The sequence below is a fragment of the Malania oleifera genome, chromosome 8 (assembly GCF_029873635.1).
Source record: "Malania oleifera isolate guangnan ecotype guangnan chromosome 8, ASM2987363v1, whole genome shotgun sequence".
NCBI lineage: Eukaryota > Viridiplantae > Streptophyta > Magnoliopsida > Santalales > Ximeniaceae > Malania > Malania oleifera.
This window is the reverse complement of record NC_080424.1, coordinates 76760344-76777311: the sequence shown is the minus strand read 5'-3', so window position 1 is coordinate 76777311 and position 16968 is coordinate 76760344. Positions and strand designations below refer to the sequence as shown.

The following is a 16968-nucleotide window of genomic DNA, read 5'->3' as shown; positions in this document are numbered from 1 at the left end:
ATTTTTTTTTTAAGACCTCGAGGTCAAGCTTAGAGAGATCGAGGTTTTATAACATTATTGGAAAATAGAAAAAGAAAATGATATATTTCTATGTTAATTTTGAGATGTATAAAATTTATATTTTATGTTTTATGTTTTTACGTTTTAAGTCTGTTGAGAAATAATGGATTGTGAAAATACTGAATATTTTTGGGAGAGATGTGTATATATGGGAATGCAGGTGATGGATGATTTATTATGGATTATAGTTAGATTTAGTAAACTCTGGTATTATGTTATATGGAGATTATGTTTATGTTTTCTGCTGCGTGTATGTTGATTATGGATTATCAGGGGTTTTATTAGGTATAATGCGTTGAACCCAGGTTTAAGGGTTCGGGGCGTTACATAAATGCAAGATATGGTTAACAATTTTGAGTAAGAAGCAACTTCCAATTGTATAGGTAAGATGAACTTTTGTGTGTTGTAAAAACAAAAAAAAAAAAAGTTCTCTTTAATAAAGCAGTTCACAAGACTAAGGGATGCTATATTCTTTCATAATTTTAGGGTTCAACTTGAGTTCCTTCTAATTGAAAAGCAAATAAAAGAAGAATGGCCTAGATTTCTATCGTGATTAGTTTAATTAATTTTGTAAGGATGAAGACATTGTTAGACATTGTAATGTTGTTTAGGCATCTCAAAAAAATGGTAGGTGATCTCATAAGCAAAAGTTTGATAGAGAAAGCATAGTGACAACTCTTGAATAGAAGCTTGCCTAAGGAGTTTCCTATAGAGTTAACCACCCTTCGATTCTCTTAAGCCAAAAACTACAAAGGAGGTATAGTCTAGTAATCGCCTACTAATCATTCTCATTTAAAAGTTTTTGGATGTCTTGCATATGAACATGTTAATGGTTGTAAACTAGAACCTAACTTTATAAATGTGCTTTCATTGCTTGGGCATATGGTGTTAAAGGATTTAGGTTGTTGTACCCTAAATCATTCAAATTCATTACAAGTAAAAATGTGGAATTTTATAAGATATACATGCCTCACCTGAGACGAGTGATAAGTTCCTTGTGATGCATAAATGAAAAAATTAAGCATATGAAGTTAATGCATTACTAGTAAAATGTATTATTTTATAACATAATGGTGCTTCCCATGAGAACGGAGTGTTAAGCTCCTTGTGATGCATCGATGAAAAAAGCTAATTGAGCACATGGAGTTGGATATTCAACTTACAATACCTTCATCACATCACATTTCAAGTCATTCTAGACAATAGTTTGATTTGGGTCTATCTCATTCAAAAAAATGTCTTTAGTCATGCACAAATTAAATTTAAAGAGTATCTCATGAGATTGAATTAGATTGTTTGATTGCTAAGAGTGGAGAAATTAAAGGGGACACTTGACCATTTAAGCGACATGTCAATGGAAATTTAGTTTCTTATGCTCTAGATATGACAAAGGAGACAAATAATACTAATCATTCTTTTGCATATTTTGAAGTTGTTAGTCCTAATGAATTTGTTTAGTGGTACTTTATGATTGAGGAGTTAAAGTCTCTTCCCCAAAACCATCTATGGGGGTTGATATCAAGTCATCAAATGGTCAAAAGATTGAGAAGTTAGGATAATTTTCAAAAGGAGACATAACTACTCAATTTTAGTATAAAAAAATAAACAGGAAAAAGAAAGAAAAAAACCACAATATATGTATTTATACATCCTAGAACAATGAAAGCTATTTTTAAATCGATGGTCAAACACTATGAAACAAGAAAAAAAAAGTCATCAATTATAATCAACAATAGTGTCATGACTCATCATTCTCAACATTAGAGTTACGTACAATGTACTTAGGACAAATATACAATATAATACAAGGGTGAACAAGACATAAATGAAAATGATGCATCAAGGAAGATGTTTATGGTGATTAGTCTTTAATTAAAAGCTACAATGATTTTGTTGTTTAGGCTTTAATAACTTCAATGTGTGGACGCATGTGGGTTACATATTATAATAACAAGACAACATTCTAAATAGGGGAGCCAAATGTAAAATAGAACAACATGAAGAATTCTAATAGGGAGCCATATTTGACAACTCTAATGTCCCAATGAGAATAATTAAGAAAATTACATTCAAATAAATGAAAATATGGAATCAACAGAGGATTCAAGATGCAATAATCATACACTATAAGTACATGATCTACCTATAGCTAGCTCAAAACCTCAGCCTTTTAAACCAAAAAAGGAAGAAGAGTGAAGCTACTAGAACCATGATAGTTCAGCAGGAGAAGGTACAGAAGCCTTTCACGTGAGCTTTTTCACATGGAGCCATGGAGGGATCAAAGATTCATGCAGATTTTGCTTTAGAAAATGAATTTAGGGAAAAAAGGCAGAACCCATAATGCATCTCTAGGCAGCTTGATTGTTTGTGTAGGGCTGAAGATGCAAAGAGGCGGGCACTGAGCATTGGAATATTGATTTTGAGTGAAAAAAATCGATAAGGACAACAACAATGCTCCTCTTATATTAGGGTGGTTGAAGATAAGTAATTAAGTAATTATATCGTATGCGCCTATGCCTGAACATTTCATATCAATGAAGGGCAAACGTTAAGTACAATAGTTAAAAGCAATTGCTACTTGTACAACACAATCTTTACTTCATTAACGCAGAGAGTATGTCATCACTATACAAATCAGACTTGAAGCCTAAAAAATTAGTAAAAAATAAATTACTACTGATAGGTTAATAAGAATGACGTTCAGATTCGGATACTAATTACCAAACCCGAATTATACAACTATTTCGAGCAAACCAGCCAACTCTCACACAATTGAATAAGAGAATATACAGTGCATTCCATCAGAGACTAGGATGGATCGACAGCAAGACTGGCAAGGCATCTAAAGGCTAAAGCAAGAGTGTTGCTGGCATCCTATTTCACCTCACATTATTCAGCCATAGAGCAAGAGCTTGCTTGCACAAAGTAGAACTGGACATCTAGGGTTCCCTTTACAAGAAAGCTCAACAAAAATACAAGCTATTATACTCTTCCAAGGCATGATGATCTTGTTCCTTACAGTTTTCCCAAATTTTGCGTGTAGTTCCCATCTAAATAGAAAACATTAAAGAAAAGAAAACTGAACTAATGAGAGCACATGTTTCATTTAAAGTGGCATGCCCGGGAATGAGGGTAAACAACAATCCTGTTTCTGCAGCATTTCACTTTATCATTCAGCCGCAGCATCTGCATGAGCTTTCTCATATAAGCGATACATTAGAGTAGACTTAGACATTTGGGGTTCCCTTTCAAGAGCAGCAATCACATCCTTCACAGAGATGCTTCGAGCCACTCTAGTTTGAGTTGTACCAGGCTGGTTCCTTCCAAGTTTTCTACCAGCCCCTTCAAAAACAAATGAACAAATCAGAGAGAAAAAAAAAGGAACTGATGCAATGATCTACAATGCTGAGCAACTGAAGCAGTTTTCTGCAACAAAAACATAATCAGTGTGAGTTTTGCATCAATACTGTAGGATACAGCAAACCAGATTATGTTTTTAAAATACAACTTCCAAATCAGATGAGCATTTAAGAGTTTCCAAAATACATGAAGCAAATAAATTCAGCCATGGCTAGGAACTGATCTTCAATTTTTTTAAAAATAAATAAATATATAAAGGATTCTCATCTTAGAAAACTAAATAATTAGTTATCACCCAAATATACCAGCAAAATATGGTGGGAGTTTTCTAGAGGAATAAGGTCACATTTTGGTCTGTTGAACGGAACAGCTATTGTATAGGGATATAATGGTGCAAAAAGAAAAAAGTCATGTCATTTCCTGGTAAATGACCATGCAAAAGTTAGTGTTGTCTAACAGACATGGATAGCATGCGAATACACATTTCTAATGTGAAAAATCTGAGACTAATAGTCATTCCTTCTCTATCCCCATTAGTTGGAATAACACCAACTTCTACATAGTTGCCATAAAATAGCACAAAACTCAAATTAATAATCATTAATCAATCCTTCTCTATTCCCTGTTAGTTGGAATAACACCAACTTCTAAATAACTAGTTGCCATAAAATGGCACCAAATTCCATTTTGGCAACTATTATATTTCCATATAATAGTTAACTCCTGTCCCACTATGTTTCATTCCACAAACCAAACGACCATAGCCAGTCAGATCTCAAATCAAACCAACCACAGAAAATGCTCATCTCTACCAACTGAAGCACCATTTTTGTCAATCCAATCCAACTATGGGCCATATATACCATTAAGTAAACGACCAGAACGTCTTTTTCTCCCAACCAAGCTAGCTGGATAATTTTTCAGATCCAAGACATATTTTCCTAGGGGATGGTCAGTTATTTTACGAAAGAAATCCATCTTCCTCTGAGGAGGTTAACAGAATCATGGTTTCAAATAGCGGCCGTGACCATTCTGTAACTGATTTTTGGGTTCCTGATACCATTACAAACAGCGAAATCAGTGGGAATAAAAATCACAGCTGTACCGCTACAGACTGCGACTGTTACATAAAGGCTGTTATATCACCACTACAAGACTGTCATAGCAAAAAGAAAATCTCACTTTTGTTTTTGCCCCATTTCATATATCATCCTCAATATGCTATGTGGAGAGGGGGGAAGAAGGTTATAGTGAGGATGATAATGATATGAAATTTGCTATTTTTTAAAAATACTCACAAGAAATGTATTAATTAACAATGATAATACTAATTTGTTAAGAAAATATTTTATTTAATAATATTAGCACTTTGATATCTATGTTCTATATTTTCAATTTCAACTGTTTTTCTTTTCTAGTTATTGTATACTTGTATTATTTGTATGTCTTATGTGTCTAATAGATTGATGAAGTGTATAATGTATTTTATTTTTTTAATTAATTTATCATACATAAGAAAAATGAAAAAGTAAAAACACACATAATTTTATGTCAACAGTGGTGTAAAACAAATGTAAGTTTGTAGCCTTCACCAAACAAGTTAATTAGTTGAAATAAAGGAACCAAAATATACTAAATCTCTTTCTAAGAAGAGTTAAAAGTTTAAAACAAGCAAATATACTAATATGCATAAGGTTGTGCATGTTTGAAAAAAATTCACGGCCATTACACCCGCTTCCCATTATGTAACATCCGGTACTCCTGCTTCCCACTACACCTGTTACCGTTACATTAAGCTAGCTCCTACTGCGATTTAGAATTGTTAGAGCTTATTTATGTCATTTAGTATTACTATTATTAAGCGTGTTAGTATGTTAATTAGTGAGAGTTAGTAAGGGTATTATTGTCATTATAATGTACTTAACTTGTATTATAAACAGAGGGAGAGACCTATCTTCAAGTTTTGTCATTTATTTTAATCAAATCTTAAAATGGCATTAGAGCTAAACCATATTCCCCTCAGCCGTCACCCGAAAACACCATTCGCGCGGCTGTCCTTTCCAAATCTACCTCCAGGCTCCACCCCACATTATTTCACAAAACCAACCATACACCCATAAACAAAACCCCCTGAAGCCTAACCTCATAAAACCCCATCGCTGGAGGAGCCCCCACGTGTCAGCGTGTGAGTGAATTTCCGGCCAACTTTTCCATTTTTTTTTTCCTCCCTGCCATGTTCTGATTCCATTTATAGACAATATTGTCAAGCTGTTAGGCCTGTTGTTTGCTAAAAAATTCAACCTTTTTTGACCATGTACTCATGGTATTCCGCTAATCTCTGTTCAGGGTTTGTGAAGGCTTCTTTGTGAGTTTGTTGGAGCAGTGGCAGCGTTCGTATGTTCAGTTGTGAGGCTATGGCAGTGCTATATCCGTCAGTGAGTCATTCACCTCATCCGTGGTTGTGTCGGTGCTTCACATAGTTTGTGATTGTCCCGATTAGTTTTGATTGTTCTTCTTGTTTGACATTGGTGTGGTTGCTAATTTGTGAGTGTCAGGATGGAATCTATGAATCCCAAAAAATTTGCTCCCTATATCACTGCCACAAATAACAACTCAAAAGTTGGAAGGAAAGAACTACATTTAATGGTATAAAGTTCTTTGGGTTTATTTAGCAGGATTAGGAAAATTTGACCACTTGCTCCAATATGATCCTTCTGATGAGAAGATAAGAAGCGTGGGTTCAAGAAGATGCCTTGATTGCTTTCCTCTTATGGAATTCGATGGAGTCATAGATTGCACGGATGTGTATGCATCTAGATATGTGCAAGGAGATTTGGGATTATTTCAAACTTCTATACTCTAGTAACATTACACATGTATGATTTATCCTAGGAGCACTTTCAGTTACAAGAAGGAGATAGGAGAATTGCAGATTATTTTGGAGAGATGAGGTGCACTCATGAGAAGCTTAACATCATGCAACCTATAATTGCTGACGTTCGTGAGATGCAGAAGCAAAGGGAACAAATGCCAATTCTTTGTGTTCTAGTAGGATGAGATCCAAGTTTGAGGCAATCCGGTCCCAGTCCCGATACTTAATAGTGTCGAGCTGCCATCATTTTCCAATGTTTATTCTCATGTCCTTCGTGCTTCCTTTAGCATGCATTTTCTTGCTCTTGCAGCTAGCTCTGAGAGGACAGTCTTTGCTACATAGGGTGATTCTATTACTCTACCAAACAATCGCAAAAGTTATCGAGATGGTTAGAGTGGTCGTAGTGGTAGAGATGGACGAGGTAGAGGTACTCCTCGCAAATGCACTCATTGTGGATGGAGTAACTATGCCATTAAGAAGTCTTGGGATCTTCACGGTAGACCTTCACGTGTTGCCAATGTAGCTACAACCACACTTTTGGGAGCAGCCAATGAAACCACCACCGACTCCTCACCTTTGGGGCTGAGTGGGGGGCAACTTACTGTATCCCTATCAAAGGAAGAGTATTCCAAATTCCAGCAGTACCAAGCATCACAACAAGCTTCTCTTCCCATCGCATCTCTTGCCCAAAAAAGTAATCCTATAGTATGTATGTCATCCAGTACTTCTCGTCTTAGTCCTTCAGCCATAGACTCCACTACCACTAATCATATCACCGGTATACCTAGCTTTTTCTCCACTCCTCAATATCCTACAAATTTACCTTGTGTTACTCTTGCTGATGGATCCATCATTGCAGTCAAGGGAATTTGGACTGTAAATCCCACTTCCTCTATTTCTCTTCCTTCGATTTTATATATTCCCAAATTTCCTTTCAATCTTATGTTCGTTAGCAAAATTACTAAATTCATGAATTGTTTAGTGACATTCTTTCTTGATTTTATGGATTTTCAGGATTTGAAGACGAGGAAGACAATTGGCAGAGGGCATGAAGCTGGTGGACTATCACTTTGAACCGTTATCTCCTTCTACTGCCTGCATTGCTGCTGCCACACCTTTCCAAATTCATTGTCGCCTTGGTTATCGTTTATTGAAAAAGTTGCAATGTCATGTTCCTAGTTTGAGTTTTGTGTCTAACCTTGATTATGAGTCTTGCTAGTTAGGAAAACACCATAGTGCTCCTTTCGCTTCTCGAGTCAATAAATGGGTTGCAAGTCCTTTTATGTTAGTTCATTCTGATGTTTGGGATCTTAGTAGGTTGTGTCCAAGTTGGGTTTTTGGTACTTTGCAACCTTTGTGGGTTATTATTCAAGAATGACTTGGTTATATTTAATAAAAGATTGTTCTAAGTTATTTCATGTATTATGTGCCTTTTGTTATGAAATAAAGACTCAATTTGGTTTGCCAGTTCGAATACTTCAAAGTGATAATGCTAAAAAGTATTTCAATGTACAATTCACTACTTATATGACTTAGTTTGGTATTGTTCATCAATCATCCTATGCCCACACTCCTTAACAAAATACGGTTGCAGAGAGAAAAAATAGACATCTTCTTGAAATCACTCACACCTTACTTTATCAAATGCATGTACCTAAAGTGTTTTAGAGTGATGCTATACTTACTGTTTGTTATCTAGATCAATAGAATGCCATCCTCTGTTCTTAGTGGTAAAATTCCCCACTCCATTCTCTTTCCTAATTCACCTTTGTTTTCTCTCCCTCCTCGTATATTTGGGTGTGTGTCCTTTGTTCATCAACTAACTCCTGGGGTGGATAAGTTGGATCCTCGTGCTATAAAATGTGTCTTTCGGGGCTTTTCATATACTCAAAAGGAATATCTTTGTTATAGTCTTGTGTTGCATCGCTTCTTTGTTTTTGTCGATGTTACCTTCTTTGAGTCTAAACCTTACTACACCTAGACACTAAGTGCTTCTACGCTCAATGAGTCTCTTCCCTTACCTAATCTTCCATATTTTACTTTTCTGTCCTGGCTAACCAATCATCTGAGTTTCAATGTAGTTCGAGTCCTTCTCATCGTCTAGATCTTGTATTGGAACTGTATTGTCACAGAGGAAGTATGTTCTTGATTTGTTGGATGAAACTGGATTCTTGGGATCTGAATCGATTGATACTCTCATGGATACTAATAGCAAGTTAGTGTTGGGTATGGGTGATTTGCTACCTAATCCTAGACAATACCGGAGACTTGTTCGAAAGTTGAATTATCTCACAATCACTCGACCGGATATTATCTTTTGCAACTAGTGTTGTGAGCCAATTTCTAGATTTTCCAAGGACAAGTTATTGGGACGCAATAATTCACACCTTGAGATATCTCAAAGGAACACCCAAGAGAGGTCTTTTATATCGTGATCAGGGTCACACTTATATCCATGGATATATAGAGATGCAGATTGGGCTGGGTTGCCTTTCAACGGGAGATCCACAACTGGGTACGATATCTTGGTTGATGGTAATTTGATTTCTTGGAATAGTAAGAAACAAACTTTGGTGGCAAGTTCAAGTGCTGAATTAGAATATAGAGCTATGGCTCACACTGCTTGTGAACTTGTATGCTTGAAGAACATGTTGGAAGAATTGGGTATTTCTCATTCTCATCCTATGAAGTTGATGTGTGACAATCAAGTTGCTCTTCCTATTGCCTCCAACCCGGTTTTTCATGAGCAGATGAAGCACATTGAAGTTGATTGCAATTTTGTTCAAGAGAAACTTGTGTAGAAGCTCATTACTACCGCTTATGTGAAGTCAGATATGCAACTTGCGGATTTGTTTACCAAGGCATTGAAGGTGCTCATGTTAAATTTATTTGTAACAAGCTAGGATCATATGACATTTATGCTCCAAATTGAGGGGAAGTGTTAAGAGGTCATTTATGTCTTTTAGTATTATTATTATTAAGTGTGTTAGTATGTTAATTAGTGAGAGTTAGTAAGAGTATTATTGTCATTAGAATGTATTTAATTTGTATCATAAATAGAGGGAGAGACCTATCTTCAAGTTAGGTCATTCATTTTAATCAAATCTTAACAAGAACCATTAACAAAATACAACTTTTTACCGCACAATGAAATTTGATGGAGAAGGATTGCTAGACATGCCGCATTAGCATACATTTATATTTGTGTTTCTTTTCAGGAGAAAGACCTCTATATATCCTCATATAAGATTGCTTAACATAATAAATAAATGCATAAATATATTTTATACAAAATTTTAAAAAATATCTATAATCAATGCTGTATCTCAATAACTCATAAATTTGGATTAAAAGGTGGACTTCGCTTTTGTGTGTGTGTGTGTGTGTTCAATTTTTCCCCCTAATCTTTGCCATCCCAAAAAACAAAAAAACTTATCCAAACCAGTGTTTTAAAAGGCATTCGTGAGGCACTTTGAGCATAAAACGCCCTAAGGCATAACTTGAAAGGCGTAAATCCTAAAATGCATACGCCTCAAGGGAGAACGCGTACTCCTCAGGACAAAAGGCACGCCTTTTACGCCTTATATGGGAAGCGTACGCCTTTTGGGAGCAGCCTGACTAAAAAAAAAAACCAAGTAAACAAAACTAATAGGGCTTTGACAAGCATCAAAACCTCCCTCTCTCAACGAAGTTTCTTTCTTCCAAGCTTCCATCTCTCTCTGACGTCTCCTCCAGCTTCTCGTCTCTCTCTGACAAGTCGACGACCCCTTCCGATGTCTCGTCTCTCTCCAACAACCCCTTCGGACCTCTCGTCTCTTTCCAACCTTGCGTATGGCTTCAAAGACTCGTTCGGCTTCTCGTATTTCTCCAACAAGTCGACAACCCCTTCCAACCTCTCATCTGCCTCCAACAACCCCTTCCGATGTCTTGTCTCTCTCCGACAACCCATTCGGACCTCTCGTCTCTCTCCGCGACCCCCTACAACCTCTCTGCTTGAAGATCTCTTCTCAGTTTAAGGTCTCTCCTCAAACTAATTTGAGTATTCAACTCTTTCTCTAGTGTTGTTCATAGCAGACTCCTAGGAGACTGTGCCAGCGTCTCTAAAACTCATTTTTTGAGTTTGTTAGCTAAAATTGGCCTATATGATATTTAAAAATTATGGTTTTATTTTTTTCCCCATTATTTTAAATTTTTTCTCATTTTTATACTATATATAAATTTATTTTATTTATTAATTATTAAAAAAAAAATAGTACCAAAATGCTTACGCCTCGCCTCGCGAAGGGCAAAACACCTCGCCTTTTAAAACATCGATCCAAACTCATAATACATGTGTCATAACACCATTTTCAAAACCAAACTACATGTGACAAGGCACCTGCCCAATTTGTTCCTTGACCCTATTTTACAAATCACCAAGCCTATTCCAAGCAGTCTAAAAACTTGAAATTTCTTCCAAACACAGTCAATTTGGTTACAACTGCCAAACTAGTTGAACTTGTCAGCCATCACACCATAAAGGGTGTCTTGAGGCCACAAGGCTTCCCGCTTAGCGACGATACAAGGAAAATTGTCACAATGCACACAGCCTTAACCCTACTTTTATGCAGAGAGGTTGTTTCCTTGAACATAAAACCATGACCAATCGGTCACAAAGGAGCAACCTTACAGTTGTTAGTCATCACATGTTTTCTACTTGTCATATCTGTAGTACATCATTCGTATTAATCCCATTATAAATGCCTTTATCTTATAAGGAATCTTAGCCTTCAGATAACATTCAAAGGACATAAGGTTGAAACTATTTGGTTTTTCAGAATCATGGTTTAAAATCACAATAGAGGGTGGCATAATGTAACAGTAGTAGGTGTAGCAGGAAATGGGACTAGCGGATGTTACATAACGGGAAGTGGGAAATGGGACTAGCGGATGTTACATAACGGGAAGTGGGTGTAACAGCCGTGAATTTTTTCAAGCATGCACAACCTTTTGTAGATTAGTGTATTTGCATGTTTGAAGCTTTTAACCCTTCTTAGAAAGATTTGTAGTGTATTTTGGATCCTTTAGTTCAACTAAGTTGTTTGGTAAGGGCAAAAAGATTACATTTGTTTTAAACCACCATTGATAGAAAAATTATGTGTGTGTACATATTTATACTTTCTCACTTTTCTTATGTGCGCTAATTAATTAATAAAACAAAATAAATTATACACTTCATTAATCTATTAGACACATAAGACATGAATAATACAAATATACAATAACTAGAAAAGAAAAGAAGGTTGAAGTTGAAAAATATAGAACATAAATATCAAATTGCTAATATTATCAAGATAAAATATTGTCCTAACAAGTTAGTATTTTCAAATTGTCAATTAATGCATCTCTTATGAGTACTTAAAAAGTATTAAATTTTTTATCAATATCATCCTCATTATAATTTTTTCCCCCTCTCACCACATAGTATATTGAGAATGATTTATGAAGAGGGGGGAGCAAAGTGAGAAGAAAAAGTAAAAAATAAATAATTTTTTTTGGTGTAAAAGCCCTATAGCGGTTACATAACGGCCGTAGTGACCTTTACCTAACGGTCGCGGTCCATAACGGCCTCTACAACCATGATTTTTCATCCCACTGATTTTGCGGTGTGTAATGGTATTGGGAGCCCAAAAAACCGCCATTACGTAATGGTCACGGTCGCTATTTAAAACCTGTGCAGAATCCTCTAAAGCTAAAACACCACATTTTTTGGCATCTTCCCAAATTCCATTAGATTTTAAGGAATGATAGAACTTCTCTGTCATCATGTCTGACCACAACACTTAATTACAGTGAAAGTTTTTGCAAAGTCATCTGAAATTCAAATCGTATCAATGCAAGTTCTCAAGAAAGATGACCAACTTAAACAGTTAGCCCCATGCACATAACCACGGGCAAATGAATAACCATCGATAAACGCACTAACCCTCCCACTTCCTCCCCCCTGCAACACACACTCGGAGACAGAGAGAGAAACAGGGAGAAACTTATTGTCAATTCTTTCAATCCATCGCTCATGGATTACCTTGGAGCTGTTAGATATCATTTCTATTTTCTGTTCTCTTTGCATTTGTGTTGCTAGTTTTCTGTTTGTGCAATCAGTTTTAACCCCTTCACCTAAGCTTTTTCCTTGGAGCCACATTCCTTGGAAAATTTTGACTTTTGTCTGGTTTGAGATTCTTAATAGGGATTACTACACATGATATGCTACAGATAAGAAAGTCTTACATGTCTAATACCCTTGGAATGCTCTTCTTTCTACAATGGTGAAGCTTGGGAGGAGCTTTGGAATATGGTGCCTCAGAATGTGGTAGATCTCTTGCTCGTGAGGCATTGGGTTTTGGCTCAAGTAGAAGGGCTGCGTTTATGGAGTGGACATTTTTTGCTATATCTTGTGGACACTTTGGATCGAGAGAAACATGAGAATCTTTAAGGGCTGCACATCTTGCCCTAGTCTATTATTGGATAGAGTGGTGCTTTTGGCTTCATTGTTTTATTGGGGTGTTTGGGGGGGGAGGGTTGAGCTATCGCTGTCAGATCTTCAAAGGGATAAGCAGATAGTTCTATTATAATATTTCTGGATGTAGATTACTGCAATTAGAGAACAACTTGTCGTCATTCTCCATACATTGTTTTGGCTAATAATACAATTTCTCTCATCAACAACCAAAAAATAAAAAAAAAAAAAAAAAAACCCTCAAAACTAGATTTCACCATTTTCAATTGCTTTGGCAGCCTGTTGCTATTGTACTTTATGGATGAAACACTCATTGTATACAAAATTTCTAATTAAAATTAAATAAAATTAGCATGAGAATTTAAATATACTAAAATAAAAATAACCACAAATTTTCTAAAAATTCGAAAAATAATAGTTACTCAAATTAACCAATATTCATTTGTCAAGTACAATAGAATTATTCTTGAATCACTAAGAAGTGAGTTTCAACATCTTGGCTGATCGAAGTGTTAATGCACAATTTATTCTAATGGGTGAACAATCAAATTCAAAAATACCAATACTAAACCATTGCAAGAGATGAAACCACCACAGAGGCCTTATTAGGAGGTTCTGGGTCACTAACCTAGTTCAACCACTGAGCCAGTGATGTGAAAATATTGTTAATTAAAAAGTATATGGATGGGAAACAAAAAAAAATAGATAGAAGAGAAATTCAAAGCGCACTAATGTAACTAAAAGAATTACATAGGGATCAAAGAAGGTCTAAATGGAACAATCCCCGCATAATTTTGTATTCAAACTTGTATAGCCCATAATTGGCAACTAAATCGGACGTTACAAAGGCTGGTTCAGTTTTTATGGTTTAAAAACTCATTAAGATAAGGACTTTTTTCTAGATAAATATATATATATTATAATAAAGAGCAGAGTGAAATTACAAGTTAGAAGAGGATAACAGAACCTCAAAATAGAGAACAAAAAAGAAGGTAGCCAAAAAAAAAAACCTAACAAAATCTAATTAGGAAAATCCCTACTTAAACCCTTTCATCATAACTGACAAAGAAAACTCACTCTGACCTTTATTTGGTTTTCTTCTACCACCATCCAAACTTCCTTCAAGTAATCTCTTTGTGGCTAGTGGCAACACATGCTAATGTATATATCTACAGATAAGTCAATAAACATAGATACTTGGACTTTGACCTCCCGCCCAATGACAAAAAAGATGTGCAAATCTTCTATATGAGTTAATTTATGTCAGCTTTACACCAATTTCAAGTAGTAACAAACTGATTAAATATCCACAAAAATTTCTAATTAGCATGACAAACTGCCACAGCGGAATATTTTATTTGGAAAACACATGGCTTTTGGAGGTTGAAAGGAGGGCAAGACATTTCAGCATTGTGCTCTTCTTGAAAGTAGTCTAATTCATTTGGTTGCAGCAAAATTCAAGAATTTCCAACAGATAGTCAACATCTTCTAATTTTTGGGAGCAGAATAGTTTTCTAAGCTTCACTTTAGCATACAACTTGTGCAGCTTTTAGAGGAGCATGTTTGACAAATGTGCAATAAAGTTTGAAGTTCTTTTCAATAGTGAGCTTTTCTTTTGCTTTGATTTTTGTATTCATTTTTTCTTAAGAGATGTCTTATCCTCTTCCTTGCATTGTTTCCCTCTTCACTACTTATAAATTCCTTATTTTATTTTTTTTCTTAAAAATATTCATACAAATCTCATGCTACTATGTTAAGAAACCAAGAATACATGTTTCCATTGCTATTGGTTTCTTGCATATTTTAATCATTAGTTTCATACAGCAACTGAGCTAGGTCCATTGCAAGTTCTAGGATTAACGTTTATCAACATTACAGCCAATCAATACTTCAATCCAATGTTTTAAAAGGCGAAGGCGTAAGGCAAGGCGTTTTACCCTCCGCGAGGCTAGGCGTAAGCCTTAAGGCATTGAGGCATAAGCATTTTGGGACTGTATTTTTTTAAATAAATAATAAAAAAAATCAATTTATATATAGTGAAAAAATAGAAAAAAATTTAGAATAATGGAGAAAAAAATAAAAAAAACATAATTTTTAAATATCATATAGGCCAATTTTAGCTAACAAACACAAACAATACATGTTAAAAAATAAGCATGAGCCATAACATTACCAAAAGAAGAGAAAAAACCAAATTAAAGCATCACAATGTCTCATCATCCAAGATTCTAATTTCTAAGAATCGAAATCTAAATGAACAAAGTTCAGAGGCAGATCAAAGCTTGGAAGGGATCCATGACTCGTCGGAGAGACGAGAAGCTTGGTGGAATCGTCAGAGAGGGAGAAGGAGCAGGAGGAAAGCTACGGAAGCTTCGTCGACTCCTCAGAGAGGGAGAAGTAGCTGGAGGAATCGTGGGAGAGCTACGGAAGCTTCGTCGAGAGAGGGAGGAAAGAAGCTTCGTCGAGGGGGTTTTGACGCTCCAGGCTGCGATTGTTCCCTTTTTTTTTTTTAATTTTAAATCAAGTCCTCCAGAATGCGTACGCCTTCCCAACTGAGGCATGAAACGCGCATTTTTATTCCTAAGGCGTACGCCTTTTCCCTTGAGACATGCGCATTTTAGGCTTTACGCCTTTCCTGTTATGCCTTAGGGCGTCTTATGCTCAAAATGCCTCGAGGCGTGCCTTAAGAATGCCTTTTAAAACATTGCTTCAATTGAAGGTCACCATATACAACTATTTTTACATATATTTATGTTCTTAACTGCTTTTTCCTATCGATTCATCTATGCTCTCAAGATAAACTGAAGGAGGATGCATAGAGGCAAAATAAGGTAGTGGCGGGGGGAAGAATCAACAACTGTCAGCGTACGTTATGGGTGTTTATTGGACAGTTAGGGTTGAGGGTTTGGAGTGGTGAACCCGAGGGGATTTGTTTCGCAGAGGAGGAGGATGGATTTGTTCTAGATAGTGGTTAAATATGAAGGGAAGATTCCTCAAACTTGAGAATGCCTTCGAAAGAGGGCGTAGGCAAGCTTTGCTATCCACGAGGGCAGGCACAGTGAAGGTTGGTGAAGCTTCCTTGAAGCTCTCAATTGGTCACATGGTCATGAAGACAGTTTCAAAAACCTAGATTGAGATGTGCAGATTGGGGTTCTTTAATTCTTTGAACATAATTCCACATGAGAAGCAGGAGACGAAGCTGAGTGCATTCATGAGGATTGCAGAGAATCGTTCTTTTGCCAATGTAGTTGAAGTAATGCCAAAAAGAGGGAGAAGGATCTCTAAGAGGAGTGTAGGCCGCGAATTTAGGACTAGAAGGTTATTTCCTTTCCCATGCTTTGATTTTGAATCAGTTTCTAAAACTTTACATTTGGTTTTGGGCAAGGAAATAATGGGCTCCTCCATAGTGGGCAAAGTAAGGTAGTCCCTAAGTGGGTCGTTAAGGGCAAGGAGATAATTGGGTCTCGGTGTCTAGCCCAAACTAGGATGCTAAGACCTTCTAGATTAGAGGGTATGGACTTGCATGGCATGAGCCCTTTTAATGAAGAAAAGTAGATGTGTTCATAAGGAGGGTAGGAAGGAAGATTTTGAAGAAATCACAAGGGGAGTTGGGGAAGATGTACAAATCCAGGATGCTATGCAATCGAAGGAAATTTTGTCTCCCCAAAGAGGTTCTTTGAACAATAGGCAAGACGATTTTGATTATGCCACAAACTCTCATTCCCCTCTAATTTTTGAGCTCGAGGGGGTACAATGGGTTGAGGATAGTGGAGATGCAGAGGAGGACTCAGACATGGAAAACAATATGAATAGCTTTTGTGATTTTGAGAAGAGGTTGTTGGTTGTTCGGTTAAGAACTGATTTAGGTCTGATGGAGAGGATGCCTTGGCGCAGCTATCAGAGGGTGATTTTGTACGTGTAGCAGAGGAATTATTAGGGTGGAATGAAGCTTCTTTAAAGGAAATTCTGCAGATTGGGGAAGACTGTTCTCAGTTAATCTCTGACACCGTGCAAAGGATGAAGATGCTTTTAACCACAATTTAGACTAGATGTGACGGACGATTGATAAGGGGTCTTCGTCCCCTGTTCCCCTAAGCCTATTCCTAATATAGTGGAAATTTTTATTATATTCCTTCTTCTATTAAGAGGGATAAAAATTAAGAGGCAATTGAACCATTGG

The 16968-nt window shown here is 36.3% G+C and overlaps 1 protein-coding gene across 8 annotated transcripts in view; it reads right to left on the bottom strand.

Moving 5' to 3' along the window:
- Positions 1-2638: 2638 nt before the first annotated feature.
- The window catches only part of LOC131161591 (transcription initiation factor TFIID subunit 4b), a 49888-nt gene continuing 35558 nt past the window's right edge, over positions 2639-16968 (bottom strand). For all 8 annotated transcript variants that reach the window (XM_058117441.1, XM_058117444.1, XM_058117447.1 and 5 more), the window contains exon 15: positions 2639-3402. In XM_058117441.1, the coding sequence (XP_057973424.1) occupies positions 3230-3402 (173 nt within the window). In that variant the 3' untranslated portion in view covers positions 2639-3229. The remainder of the gene's footprint in view (positions 3403-16968) is intronic.